Source organism: Carassius auratus, chromosome 13 (assembly GCF_003368295.1).
Source record: "Carassius auratus strain Wakin chromosome 13, ASM336829v1, whole genome shotgun sequence".
Lineage (NCBI taxonomy): Eukaryota > Metazoa > Chordata > Actinopteri > Cypriniformes > Cyprinidae > Carassius > Carassius auratus.
In genome coordinates, this window is record NC_039255.1 from 25896323 (window position 1) to 25911106 (window position 14784).

General features: G+C 39.8%; 1 protein-coding gene across 2 annotated transcripts in view; it reads right to left on the minus strand.

The window, feature by feature from the left end:
• The window catches only part of LOC113113126 (uncharacterized), a 69173-nt gene that overhangs the window by 8790 nt on the left and 45599 nt on the right, over positions 1-14784 (minus strand). Inside the window, exons 1-2 of one of the 2 annotated variants that reach the window (XM_026279307.1) lie at positions 706-763; positions 8-385 (exon numbers count right to left, since the gene is read on the minus strand). The exons of the other annotated variant lie outside the window; for it this stretch is intronic. Of the exons in view, the coding sequence (XP_026135092.1) occupies positions 8-385; positions 706-763 (436 nt within the window). Of the gene's footprint in view, positions 1-7; positions 386-705; positions 764-14784 lie in introns of those variants that run through there. 2 annotated transcript variants of the gene reach the window in all.

Sequence of the window (14784 nt, forward strand, 5' to 3'; positions counted from 1 at the left end):
AAATTACCATGAAGAACATGCAGATAAACACGAGCATCATTTCCTTGTTTTTGGTCTCTGTTCGCACCAGTCCATTGTTGACAGATGTAAGATCCATAATCTTCTGTTGAGATGTTCCTGATGTTCAGAGAGCAGTTAGACCCCAGACTCAGTCTCTCATGTCTCTCTGTGTCTTTCTTTATCCCTAAACCAATCAGTTCAACTGCTGCTGAATTTTTACTATAAACGCTGAGTCTGTTATCTGTTACTGCTGCTGAATGTCTGTTATAGTTCCATGTAGTTGATTTGCAGTCAGGAAGAGCATCATGAAGAGCATTATTACAGGGCAGACGGACATCTTCACCAGAACTGATGAACACATGAACATCATCCTCTCCACTGACACCTGAAACACAAGAAGATCTGAGTGATCATTATGATATATATTAATAAATGAATGACAGAAAGCAGAAGGTTCAGATCAGTCTTTTTCAGCAGTTATTACAAACACACTCTCCAGAATAAACTCTTGTTCTTCATCAGAGAGCTGTTCAAATCACAAACACACTCTTCATCAGAGAATAATTGAGAGATGTTTGAGAGTGAATCTGTCTAGTTTGAGTGTGTTCAGGAAGAATCAGTGTGTTCTGTATCAAACACAAGAAGAAACTCTTTCTCAGACTGATTGCACTGAATGTGTTGAAGAGAAAACACAGATGTCTTTACCTGTGAGAAGTGAAGAGAGAGCGATCAGTCCCAGCAGACACAGATCACACTCAGACATTTTCTCTTTCTCTTCATCATTTGCTCTCAACTCTTTCTTTAAATACTCTCAGCTCCTCGTGTGGTTTTAACTTCCTCTGATCTGAGTGTTGAAATTCTTCTAGATCTGCACTATATGTCTGTGCATTATGAAGAAGTGCTGCTTTAGATTGTGTGAAACATGTTCTTCAGTGTGATAAAGTGCATTCTGTCAACCACACATCTGCTCTCAACACAGTTTATAAGCTATTCTCTCCTTTTGCACACAAGTGTTTTACTGATGCTTTTACTGCTGTCTTTGAGCAGTTTCCTGCGTGATGTTAAAATCCAGAAATAACATCATTAATTATTAGTGATAAAACTGGTTTCCATTATGATTCACTTGTAGAAACTGAAGTGTGGAGTGCAATTATAGCAGACACTTTGAGATGATTCACACATCTGCTTGATTCCGGTTTAACACCAACGCAATAGCAGTTTTATCTTCATTGCCCACACATGAAAGTGTTATAACAGTTTGAAATGTCAATTTACTAATACAATGTTGAAATATGTTGTTCTGTTAATCATAAATACTTTAAACACGATCTGGATATGACAGGTTAGAGCACATGATTGTAATATAACGCTCATGTCCTGAACACTGAGTCCTGGAGATCCAGCACTAATAGTGTGAGATGAGCTTCACACAACAGGCTTTTCTTCCAGAAGGACAACACCAGACAAACCAACTCTGATAACAAGCATCTCTTTCTCTGAAGCGAGCGATTACTGAAAGACTTTCACTGCTGAAGCTCTCTCTCTGTTAGTCAGGTCTGCAGATCCAGCTGGAAGACCAACAGATGAGGAACAGAGATGCTCCTTCTCCTCTTCTGTACAGTCCATCATCTGTGAACACATTCATGCATCCTCCGTATCCACTGAATTGTGGGAAAGTAGGACACTGGTATCGGTCAAGCTCACTCTTTCTTCTCTCTGAATGACCCTTTCCTCACACGTCATTAGAGAATTGCAATAAAACTGTGTTCACACTGTGTGTTATTCTCTTCATTTATTCCTTCTCTTTCTAACTTGTACTTATTTGAACAATGAGCACTTCCTGTGTCTGTTTGCCTCTTTAAGAAGAATCTCTTTATGAATTTCCCAATTGTACACTCTAAAAAACACTGGGTAAAAAACAACCCAATTTGGGTAGTTATTGACCCAAGGGCTGGGTAAATATAGGACAGAACCCATCTTGGGTTAATTTTACCCAGCAAAATAGGTTGTTTATTTAACCCAGCATAAGGGGTTGATTTAACCTAGATAAAGTTTATACATTTTTACAATATTACTATCTTATTTTTTACTACATATATTAAATAATGTTTACATATTAATTTAAATCGTCTAAACTTATCTAAAATAATCCACACAACCAATGGTTTGCATGTTAACTTCCTTTATTTTCCTTTAATTATCATTTACAGCATTGTTTACATCGTTTTGAATAGGCTATACATATTGCCCATATTTAAACTCGTTTAACAAACAATAAAACTAAAAACTGAACTTTAAACAGAAGTAATTTGCGTGTTATTAACCAGTGTCTGTTGTTCTGTTTCCACCGTAACTGCGTCGCGTCGCGCTGGTTCTCTGCCCGAGCTAGAGTCGTGTTCGGCGGGGAACTGCTCAAGGCTGAGACCGCCCTCCTGCATTTCACTCATAGCCGAAATATACTGCGATTGCCTTTATAACCTGCCCAAAAACAAACAGTAAACAGCTCTGAGGGAATATCTGTATTCTGTATCTTTATGAATAAGATCGTTTATTTCACGCAAAGCATCATTACGCGAAAAGACCGCGACTCGTTAAAGGTGATTCATACCACGCGCCTGTATATTGCTCTGCGTAAAATTGAACGATATTCAGCACAGTAATGATTTATAGATAAAATAAAATGTATACAAACCTGTATTTTACCGACAAATTCTGCAATTCGATGGAAGAGAAGCAAATCCCCGTGATAAATAACTCAACCACTGGGTTACGTCTGACCCAGGATCTGAGTAATACAAACACACTACCCAAACAGTGGGTCGTTACATTTGACCCAGGAGCTGGGTTACACCAAAACTACCCAAACACTGAAAAAATAACAACAACAAAAATTACCCAAAAAGCTCAACCCAGCATTTGGGTTAAAAAAAATAACCCGGATTACAGTTCCCTCTTTGCTGGCGTTGTTTATGGACCACAACCCGTAAGTCTATTTTATTATTTAAGTTGGTGTGTTTTAAAGTTTGTATGACTTATTACACAAAGGGCAACTCTGTTTAGCTTTGTTAACTAGATGTTAGGGCTGTGCAAAAAATCGAATGTGATTTTCATTTGCATCTCGTCAGTAAAAACGCTCCTGTGATTATAAGTACATCTCCAGCACATGCTCCTGCCCACTTGCTTCTCAAAACTAGCCCAATCGCATTTACAGGAGGACAGCGTGCGCTCAGCTGGTGTCGAATCACAACACAGAAACCTCTGGGGGTATACAGATAGGTGAATTGTGTGGAAAATACTGTGTTTTTTTACACGCGAAACATGAACACATGTTATATTGCAGAAAGTAAATAGAGACCATCGACTCTACCATGGGACTCCACCGGACAGGGACACCGACAGGGAATATCAGTATTGTTTTGATTAATCTCTTTTTCTTTCTCTTGTTTCATTACTGGTTTAGTTGTTTTTTGTTTATAACCAAATCTTACTATGTGTTTGCAGATCCCTGCTATCACTACCACTCGCAAACCACACATCACACAATGTAGACAGCACAATTTTAACAACCTGCACAATTTGCCTATATCTGCTAATACACTACTTTATTTTTCTATTGGTCTCTGGAATTGCCAGTCTGCTGTAAACAAAGCAGATTTCATTACTTCTATTATTAGTCATTCAAAGCTTCATCTCATGGCCCTAACAGAGACCTGGATCAAACCAGAGGACACTGCTACACCTGCAGCACTCTCCAATAATTTCTCATTTTCCTACTCTCCCCGTTTGACTGGAAGAGGTGGAGGTACTGCTCTACTCATCTCTAATGATGTGAAATTTAATCCTTTACCATCTTTGAGTATCAACAGCTCAGTTTAATCTCATTCAGTTACTGTTACCTACCCTCTTAAAAATAAATTTTGTAGTTGTCTATCGACCCCCAGGACCACTAGGTAACTTTTTGGATGAATTAGATGTGTTGCTCTCAACCTTTCCTGAGGATGGTACTCCGCTAGTTATGCTTGGAGATTTCAACATCCACCTAGCTAAACCTCTGTCTGCTGATTTCCACACTCTGCTTGCCTCTTTTGATCTCAACCGAGTGTCAACTACTGCTACTCACAAATCAGGCAACCACCGGACCTTATTTATACACGACACCGCTCTACTGATCATGTTCTGGTTACTCCACTGCACACGTCGGATCACTTCCTCCTCACTCTTAACCTCAACATGATCCCTGACACATCACTCACCCCTCCACATGTCATCTTTCGACGTAACCTACGCACACTTTCACCCTCCCGGCTATCTGCAATGGTTTCATCTTCACTTCCGTCCCCTAAACTGTTTGTATCTTTGGACGCTAACAGTGCTACTGATACTTTCTGCTCCAGTCTTACATCTTGTTTAGACACTGTTTGCCCCTTATCTTCCAGGCCAGCCTGTAACACCCCTTCTGCCCCTTGGTTATCTGATGTTCTACACGAACACCGTTCTAAGCTTAGAGCTTCTGAAAGGGTGTGGCGCAAGTCCAAAAATACTACTGACCTTATTGTGTATCAGTCACTCCTATCTTCCTTCTCTGCTAATGTCTCCACTACTAAAATGACATACTACCATAACAAAATTAACAATTCATCTAACTCTCGCATGCTTTTTAAAACATTTTCCTCACTTCTTTGTCCTCCTCCTCCCTCTCCTGCTTCATCTCTCATAGCTGACGACTTTGCAACATTTTTCATTAATAAAATTCAATCAACAATCAATCAAGCTAATATCACCAGCAAACTTACACTCATTTACATCCTTCTCTTCACTCTCTGAGGCAGAAGTCTCCAAACTCATCCTTTCTAATCACCCTAAAACTTGCCTGCTTGATCCTATTCCATCTCATCTCCTTCAAGCCATTTCTCCTGCAGTTGTACCTGCACTCACTACATCATCAACACATCCCTCCACACTGGTGTTTTTCTTCCAGGATGATGATGGACCATCACCTTCAACTCAACCTTGCCAAGACAGAACTGCTTGTGATTCCAGCAAACCCATCGTTTCATCACAATTTCACCATCAAGTTAGGCTCATCAACCATAACTCCTTCAAAAACAGCTAGAAGCCTTGGAGTTATGATTGATGATCGGCTGACTTTCTCAGACCACATTGCTAAAACTGTCCGATCCTGCAGATTTGCTTTATTCATCATCAAGAAGATCAAGCCCTTTCTTTGGGAACATGCTGCACAACTCCTTGTTCAAGCTCTTGTTCTGTCCAGGCTGGACATTGCAATGCCCTCTTGGCAGGTCTTCCAGCCAATTCTATCAAACCTTTACAATTAATTCAGAACGCGGCAGAAAGATAAATTTTTAATGAGCCAAAAAGAATACACGTCACACCTCTGTTTATCAATTTGCACTGGCTTCCAATAGCTGCTTGCATAAAATTCAAGGCATTGATGTTTGCCTACAAAACTACCACTGGCACTGCACCCATTTACCTAAATTTGTTACTTCAGACTTATGTTCCCTCTAGAAGCTTGCGTTCTGCAAGTTGATTGTGCCATCCCAAAGAAGCACAAAGTCACTTTTACGGACTTTTAAATTAAATGTTCCTTCCTGGTGGAATGACCTGCCCAACTCAATCCGAGCAGCTGAGTCCTCAGCCATCTTCAAGAATCGGCTTAAAACACATCTCTTCCATCTTTATTTGACCCTCTAACTTTAACAATCACAATTCTAATTCTATTATTTAAAAAAAAGTCTTAACTACCTTTCTAACCTTTTTGTATTCTATTTTCTTTTCATTTATGATGCAATTTTATGTGTGTGAGTATGTGTAAAGACCTCTAACTAGCTTGCTCTATTCTTTTTTTTAGTCTCTCTGTTTTCTTATTATTTATTATATTATTTAAAAGTCCATGCTACGTGTACTGTGTCAATCTAACTGAGACTTGTTATAGCACTTATATTTCATTGCTCCCACTGTCTTCATCTGTAAGTCGCTTTGGATAAAAGCGTCTGCTATATGAATAAATGTAAATGTAAATTTAATATTGCACACTGTAAACAAAACCAAAGCTTCAAAAAAATTACACGAAAAACGGGACCTTTAAATCAGTGAAATGATGAATAATTAGACTATCTCATGACTGAAGGGGAATTTGCTTTCAAGACTTGCTGCTACAAAGAAATGCATCAATAAAAGAACATTTTGGAAGTTAATTTTTTTTTTGTATCAGTGTCACAGTTACTTTGTTACTATTGTCTCACGCTCAGATGGATTGAACACAGACTCTTATCTTGTCCAAAAAGCCACACTTGTGGTCTTTACACTTGAACACTTGACTACTTCTGTGACGTATTTCCTGTATTTGGTCGAAGTGTTCAAGTGAACATGAAGCCCACAAGTGTGTGAAGAGCTTTTCATGACCAGATGGGACACACTTGTAGTGTTGTAGAAACACAGGTGTTTATAGAGCTTTATCTTTATTTTCAGTAATTTGGATTTTAAAATCAACTTCTTATTTGTCACCTCAGTAGTCCCTATAACAGATGACACAATTTAATTTTGTAGTGCTTCTAGTGATAAAAAGCAATTGCAAATGTTGTACAAAGTAATTATCAACACTACTATATACCATGCACCAATAAAACATGCAACTCTTTTTACAACATGCAACTCGTTTTACTGTCAAATTATATGTAATATCTAACTATTATTAATATTTCTCATACATTGGAAGTGTTTCCGTGACCTCTCTGCAAACAGTCTCATGATTTGTTTCCACAACATGATGCATTTTAGGAAATGGACAGTCTTGCAGACTTACTTCCTGTCACACTCGTACACTCAAGTGGCCGAGACTGCAAGTGTGTGTATTTGGAAAGGCATCTGTTGGGGGAGATGACATCAGCTCAGTCTGATTGGCTGATCACCATACCCAGCTTCCATTGGTCCATGTGTGTCTGAATGAGAGAGACTGGGCCAGAATAACATGTGCATTATGTATTGTGTTTACTGTAGTGCATTAACAATGTGCCTGATGTAAAGATATATACTCCTTTATACTCAAACTTTATAATCAAGTTTATCAAATTGGATTTCTGAACAAACCACAATAAAGTTATATGAATTAGTATAAACACAAATTAATATTTGGATGTGTTTGTGACAAATTATTATTATTATTTTTTTCCAGAAAATTTTTTAAATGTATGACTGATCTTTTCTCATTTGGCTGTTATTAAGCCTCTCATCAAAAAACCACAACTTGACCCCAAATAACTAGTTAATTATAGACCAATCTCAAATCTCCCTTTTCTGTCCAAGATACTAGAAAAGCTGGTATCCTCACAATTATATTCCTTCTTAGAGAAAAATTGTATATGTGAGGATTTCCAGTCAGGATTTATACCGTATCATAGAACTGAGACTGCTGTCGTTAGAGTTATCTCTCTATTAGTTTTATTGGATCTTAGTGCTGCGTTTGACACAATTGACCACAACATTATTTTGCATAGACTTTGTTGGCATCAGTGGAAGTGCATTAGCATGGTTTAAATCGTACTTATATGACCGGCATCAGTTCGTAGCAGTGAAAGAAGATCACATATCATCGATCACAAGTGCAGTATGGAGTACCTCAAGGCTCAGTACTAGGGCCGCTACTCTTCACGCTTTATATGTTACCCTTGGGACATATCATTAGGAAACATGGTGTTAGCTTTCACGATTTCTTTGCGGCCCGGTGAAACACACCAATTTGAAAAACTAATGTAATGCATAGTCGATATAAAAAACTGGATGACGAGTCATTTCTTACTGCTAAATTCTTAAAAAAAACAGAGGTGTTAATTATAGGACCTAAAAACTCTGCTTGTAATAACCTAGAACACTGTCTACGACTTGATGGTTGCTCTGTCAATTCTTCGTCATCAGTTAGGAACCTAGGTGTGCTATTCGATAGCAATCTTTCCTTTGAAAGCCAATTTTCTAGCATTTGTAAAACTGCATTTTTCCATCTCAAAAATATATCTAATTATGGGCTATGCTCTCAATGTCAAATGCAGAAAGATTATTGTAATGCTTTATTGGGTGGTTGTTCTGCACGCTTGGTAAACAAACTACAGCTAGTCCAAAATGCAGCAGCAAGAGTTCTTACTAGAACCAGGAAGTATGACCATATTAGCCCAGTCCGGTCCACACTGCACTGGCTCCCTATCAAACATTTTAAAATATTGCTTATTACTTATAAAACCCTGAATGGTTTAGCACCTCAGTATTTGATTGAGCTCCTTTTACATTATAATCCTATACGTCCGCTACATTCTCAAAACTCAGGCAATTTGATAATACCTAGAATATCAAAATAAACTGCGGGCGGCAGATCCTTTTCCTATTTGGCGCCTAAACTCTGGAATAACCTACCTAACATTGTTCGGGAGGCAGACACACTCTTGCAGTTTAAATCTAGATTAAAGACCTATCTCTTTAACCTGGCTTACCATAGCATACTAATATGCTTTTAATATCCAAATCCGTTAAAGGATTTTTAGGCTGCATTAATAAGGTAAACCGGAACCGGAAACACTTCACATAACACCGTACTTGCTACATCATTAGAAGAATGGCATCTACGCTAATATTTGTCTGTTTCTCTCTTTTTCCGAGGTCACCGTAGCCACCTGATCCAGTCTGTGTCCAGATCAGAGGGTCACTGCAGTCACCCGGATCCAGTACGTATCCAGACCAGATGGTGGATCAGCACCTAGAAAGGACCTCTACTGCCCTGAAAGACAGCAGAGACCAGGACACCTAGAGCCCCAGATACAGATCCCCTGTAAAGACCTTGTCTCAGAGGAGCACCAGGACAAGACCACAGGAAACAGATGATTCTTCTGCACAATCTGACTTTGCTGCAGCCTGGAATTGAACTACTGGTTTCGTCTGGTCAGAGGAGAACTGACCCCCAACTGAGCCTGGTTTCTCCCAAGGTTTTTTTCTCCATTCTGTCACCGATGGAGTTTCGGTTCCTTGCTGCTGTCGCCTCTGGCTTGCTTAGTTGGGGTCACTTCATCTACAGCGATATCATTGACTTGATTGCAAATAAATGCACAGACACTATTTAACTGAACAGAGATGACATCACTGAATTCAATGATGAACTGCCTTTAACTATCATTTTGCATTATTGAGACACTGTTTTCCTAATGAATGTTGTTCAGTTGCTTTGACGCAATGTATTTTGTTTAAAGCGCTATATAAACAAAGATGACTTGACTTGACTTGATAGATCTAATTTTCAAATTATTTTTGAAAACTTGGTGTCACAGTCTTCTGTCACTGTCTTCTGTGAGTGTTGAGTTTAGTGCCATGTGCTCTCTCCTGTCCTTTTCTGATCCCGCCCACCTCGTCACCTCATCATTGTTTTAGTTGCTTCACCTGTGTTTCTCCCTTGCTCCCGGACTCATTTACCTTCACTCTGCACACCTGTAACACACACACATAGATGTTCCCCATTTGTTAATTAGTATATATTCTTGTCTCACCCACCACTCTGCCTGGCTGTATTGTTTAATGTTACTTGTGATTTGTAAGTGTTCCTGGTTCTCGTGTTTTTTGCATCTTGGTTTTGTTTTTGCTGTTTTGGCCGTTTTGTTCTATTGAAGTGAATTTTCCTTGCATTCTGACCCAGACCCTGTTCTTTCTTTGCCTGCCCGTGACACTTGGTGTGCATTTTCCTACTTGGAACAGTAAACATACACTTTGACTATTTGTAGGTATTTTGCTTCAACATGAAATAAATGTACAAGCTAAGCATGTTTCTACTTATCATTTCCTTTTGACCGTGATAAACTGGTAATTAATTTTCTATTCAAGTGACACAATATACTGTTCTCATACTATGTGTATAAACAGCTGTGCTAAAACATTTGTAAGAATTATTTGCATGCTAACAGACCTTCGCTAGGGATATGGCACATCTAAGAATCACAATGGTTTCTAAACTAATCTTTTTTTTATTTGTTTTTTTTTCTCCTACACCACTAGATTTAGTCATATCATCAAGATTTCAAGGCCGTTTACAAATTGTTTGTTACAGTTGGTCTGTGTATGTTTTAGGTGAAGACATCTCTTTGTGCAGGGCCTTCTCATTAATATGCGTATAAATAACACGACTTTACCAGGGACTGATGACGACACAGTGGTGCCCTGGGTACAGAACGATTAAAGGTCCCCTCGGTTGAAATATTGTAATTTTATTCTAAATTTAGTTAACTATATCATAAAATATATTTATTCTTAAATATAAGTAAATACATTTTGCACCTTTATTTATCATGTTGGTTTGTCTCTAATGGGCTATGGGAAAAGTAACTAATATTAGTGTAATCTATTGACTAGGTGAAGTCAGGTGAAATGGGACAAAAAGGTTGTAGCCTCATATCTCTTTAAATTGTTACAGCCAATCATAATAACTGATCTTGCATTGTAGCTTCAACATTTGTTGACATGCAACAATAATTTTGATTGGTCTGAGTTTTTTAAGGCAGGCAGGGCAAAGTGTTACATGAAGCTTGTCAGAGAAATTATAAGGTATGTGAGCCTGACATAGTCCATTTCATTCATCACTAATAAGTGTACTAAAGCAATTGTAACCAGCAAAGCAAAGGTTTAACAACAAGGTGTTGATATGCTCTATCAAATCAAATAAAAAAAGTTTAATAAAAAAAATATTTGATTTTACCTGGCCTGACTAGGTGCAATTGTGGTGTGGCACAAAGGGGGATGGTTCAAGGGCTGTTCTTATAATACTTTCTACCACCAACACTGTTGGTATTAAACCCCAGTTACAATAAGTAGCCGAATACGCCACCTAGGTGGTTTACGAAAACCTAGGACCCAAGTTCACCCAATTCAATTACTGACTGGCTGGGCACAATTGACACTCAACAGTAGTAGATTGAATTAAAAAATATTTTATTACCATAAAATCAGGATGATCTAGATATTAAAACAAGTATTAAAAAAAGCTGTAGTCCTCAGCACAGTCCGATATGATGCCTTTATAGTCAGCCAAATGAATGTCCTGGGTTGGTCCCACCACGCATAGGTCTCCACAGATCCAGCCAGTCGTGTACTAGAGAGAGAAATAAGAAACAACTACCAGTATCTCCAGTCCAATGTTAGCAAGAGCTAACGTAGCCTACTACCACTCTCACTTGTGCACACAAATACCCACACCAACCAATATACACTGCAACCAAATAAGTCACACCACTACAAAAAAGGAAAACTAAGAGCTATGGCTAGTACACTGGCAATTAGTTCTTAGTCTCTATTAATTAGGAATTAGATGCAAACGAGACACCTGTCAGTCTCTCAAGCACGGTCTTAAAGGAGACTTAGGTCTCTGCAGAGCAAAAGTGGGTGTTTATCACCATGTGGGTGGTTTAAAACTGCTGGGTGTTTCTGAATCATGCAATCTAAATGATCCCACCCCACCCCTAAACCTAACATCACTATTACATCAACCAATCAGGTATAATGGTGTAAAAACACCTTGATCTTCTAACTCCCATTACTTTCCTGCAGAGACCTATACTTGTCTTAAAGGGCAACAGTCTCCACCTCTTTTGTAAACCAACCTATGACACTATGTCACTGATTAGTCTATCAACAGCATAGACAGTAAAAGAAATGGACATAGCGACCCCATTGGAACTCAATTGAGACAAGTGAAGCCCATTTTTAGCGTTTTTTAGCACTCCCATTTATGACGCGCAGACTCAAACTAAACTTGATGACGTCAGCAACCTGTCTGACAGATGTAAATCTTCTAGTAGCTGTGCGTGTAAACTGCCATCGTTAATCTTGCAGAGACGGCGAGCTTGAGCGGGGAGTTCTTTGGCGAGAGTGAGCAGGAGTAAGTATTCTGATTAATTATTTTGTATAGTATTTTAAAATGTAACGCCAGTATTAAGTTAATTGCCTGCGAGCTTCTCCTCCTGTCTGTACGGTAATGCGACAGAGAGTCGAGTGGTTATGACGCAATCGTTAGCCTAATTTTACAAAAACTGTTTCTATGGGGCCATAATGTAACATAGAAGGTAATGGAGCTCTTTATACATTGTTGTGTATCTTTAGAAATAAATAATGGACAAACTGAGTCTTTAAACGCCTCAGATGTAAAGTTATTCGCTCTCAAAGTGACGCCAAAATGAATGGGAGTCAATGGGAATGCTAACGCAAGTGAAGTTCTGCTAAAAGATGGCGGAACGCAGCCGACTTCAACTTCCGGTCGACTTCCTTGCCGCCTGATCAACAGACTTGTTAAAAGAACAAGCAGCATACAAATCACATGATAAATTGACCAATCATATACATTAAAATGTACATCAAAAGTGCATTCATCTCAATAGTTCACTCCCATCACACAATGTTAAGATCTTCAGTGTAGGAAATATTAAAGTGTTTTTTTTTTTTTTGGCAAATATTTCGTAAGCATACAAACACACATGCACACAAAAGACACCAATGCACTGAAACACACACTTATAGAACGTTATACAGTAAGTTAATTTTTATTAGCATTGTTTACTTAAATATTGGTTAAACTTTCTATTTAATGAAATACATTTATGGTGTTGTTGCAATGTCACACTAAAGACAACGGTGTCTATTTACTATTAAAAATAAAATTATTTCAGGTGAAATTACCTGGATCATTTTAACTGAACAGTTGACCCATTTTACCTGAATGTTGTGCCTAGGCTCAAGAAGAAACCTTCTGATAATCTAACTCTCGTAATGTTCAAATAATTATACTTTTTCACATTTAAAATATATATAGACCTATATATATATTGAAGAGACCCATACTAATTAAAAAAAAATCATAAGATCTCATGTATTAGCTTATTTAATGGTATTATAAGTCATTCACCAACACATGGCCCATTTTAGCTGACTTCACCCTGGTCTACGTATAAAACCCATCTTTTAACTTGTACAAGTAAATGTAGGTGTCATGTCGTAGAATATTTTTAATCCAACTGACTTTGTACTTTTAATTGTAAATTTAATGAAAACATTGTGTTACTAATTATAAAACTTCCATTGCTACTTAAAGAGAGCAAAGAATATTTACATTATCAAAGAATATTAACTTCAGTCTAGACAGAGTTCAGGCACTCTCAACAACTCCCATTATAATCACTGAAGCTGTTTATACTGTGAAATGTATATCTTACTTAGATACACACATCTGCACTCTGTTTATGATGAAAGAATTAATCACAGCATTTAGTCAGCGAGCGCGAGAAATGAACAAAACACAAGCTTTTCAGCGATGACTGACAAGAGGAGTGTCACCCTCCCAGTGTCGTCCCAGGGTGAGTGGATCTTGAACAACTATGCCCGGCTATGGGAGAGCTTCTCCCAAGGCGGAGCCGCAGGTTTCCCCCTTGAGATCTCCATCTTCTGCCCAGCTGCCAGTGATCCCAGAGGGTCGTCTCCTGGCTGTGGTAACACTGGACGAATCCTGAGGCACCTTCCACGCCCTTCAGTCTCCCCAAGAAGCGAGGGAGACGCTTCTCGTGGGAATCTGCTTCGGAGTCCTCAGCGATGCAGTCAGCCCTGCCTGAGACCGAACTTCCCCAACCAGTCTCAGACCCAGCTGTGACCTCTGCACCACGGCCAAGGAGAAAGAGGAGAAAGAAGGGGTCTTCTGGTCCTGCGTCTCTGTCTCCTCCTGAGTCCGCGATGCCCCTCCAACCCGCCGCAGCAGTGAGCACTGGCGTCCCCGAGCCAGCAGCAGTGAGCTCTGGCGTCCCCAAGCCAACAGCAGTTAGCGCTGATCCCGAACCAGTGACTGAGAGAACTGTGTCCAAGTCAACAGTCTTGAGTGCTGAGGAGAGAGCCGCGGCCGACTCTGCTACAGAAGTGGTGTTGCAGTCTGTCTCGGCTCGTAAAGAGATGCCTGTTGTTATTGCTGCCAGGACCTTGTCAGATTATTTGTCATGCCTAGTCGAAATCTTAAAAGTTCCTGCCAGTCCTGTCTTGTCCCCAGACCCTGTTCCCAGAGATCCCGAGCCAGCCGCTGTGAGCGCTTATCCCGAGCCAGCCGCAGTGAGCGCTGATCCCGAGCCAGCCGCAATGAGCGCTGATCCCGAGCCAGCCGCTGTGAGCGCTTATCCCGAGCCAGCCGCAGTGAGCGCTGATCCCGAGCCAGCCGCAATGATCGCGGTTCCAGAGCCAGTTTCTGTCTCCACAGACGTTGTCAAGTGTCCATAGATGTTCTCAAGTGTCCAGTAGATGTTGCCAAGTGTCCAGTGATTACCCCTGTCATGTCCACAGATGTTGTCAGTTGTCCAGAGACCACTCCCCACCCTACACCACCCAGATCTGCCCAGACCCCTCGTCGTCAGCCTTCGTCCCGTCCACCTAAGACTCCTGTCCCACCCACCCACCCTGGACTTCCCCCCATGAACTTTGTTGTCCTGCCTCCTCCCCTTCCTTGTTAGTTTTTTTTTATTTGCCACCCAACCCTCTCATAGTGTTTTCATGTTTACCTTTATTGTTATTTGTCATGTTTTGTTGGTTTGTGTCTGTGTCCCAGTCAGTCAGGTCAGTCTTGTCCCGTGTTTGATGTTCCCTTGAGGAGCGTCTGGAAGCCGCTCCTTAAGGGAGGGGTTCTGTCATGATTCTGCCCTCGTGTCCTTGATTTTTCTTCTAGTCTTGAGGCAGGATCATGACAGACCCGTGTTTTGTGTGCAAGCACATGGC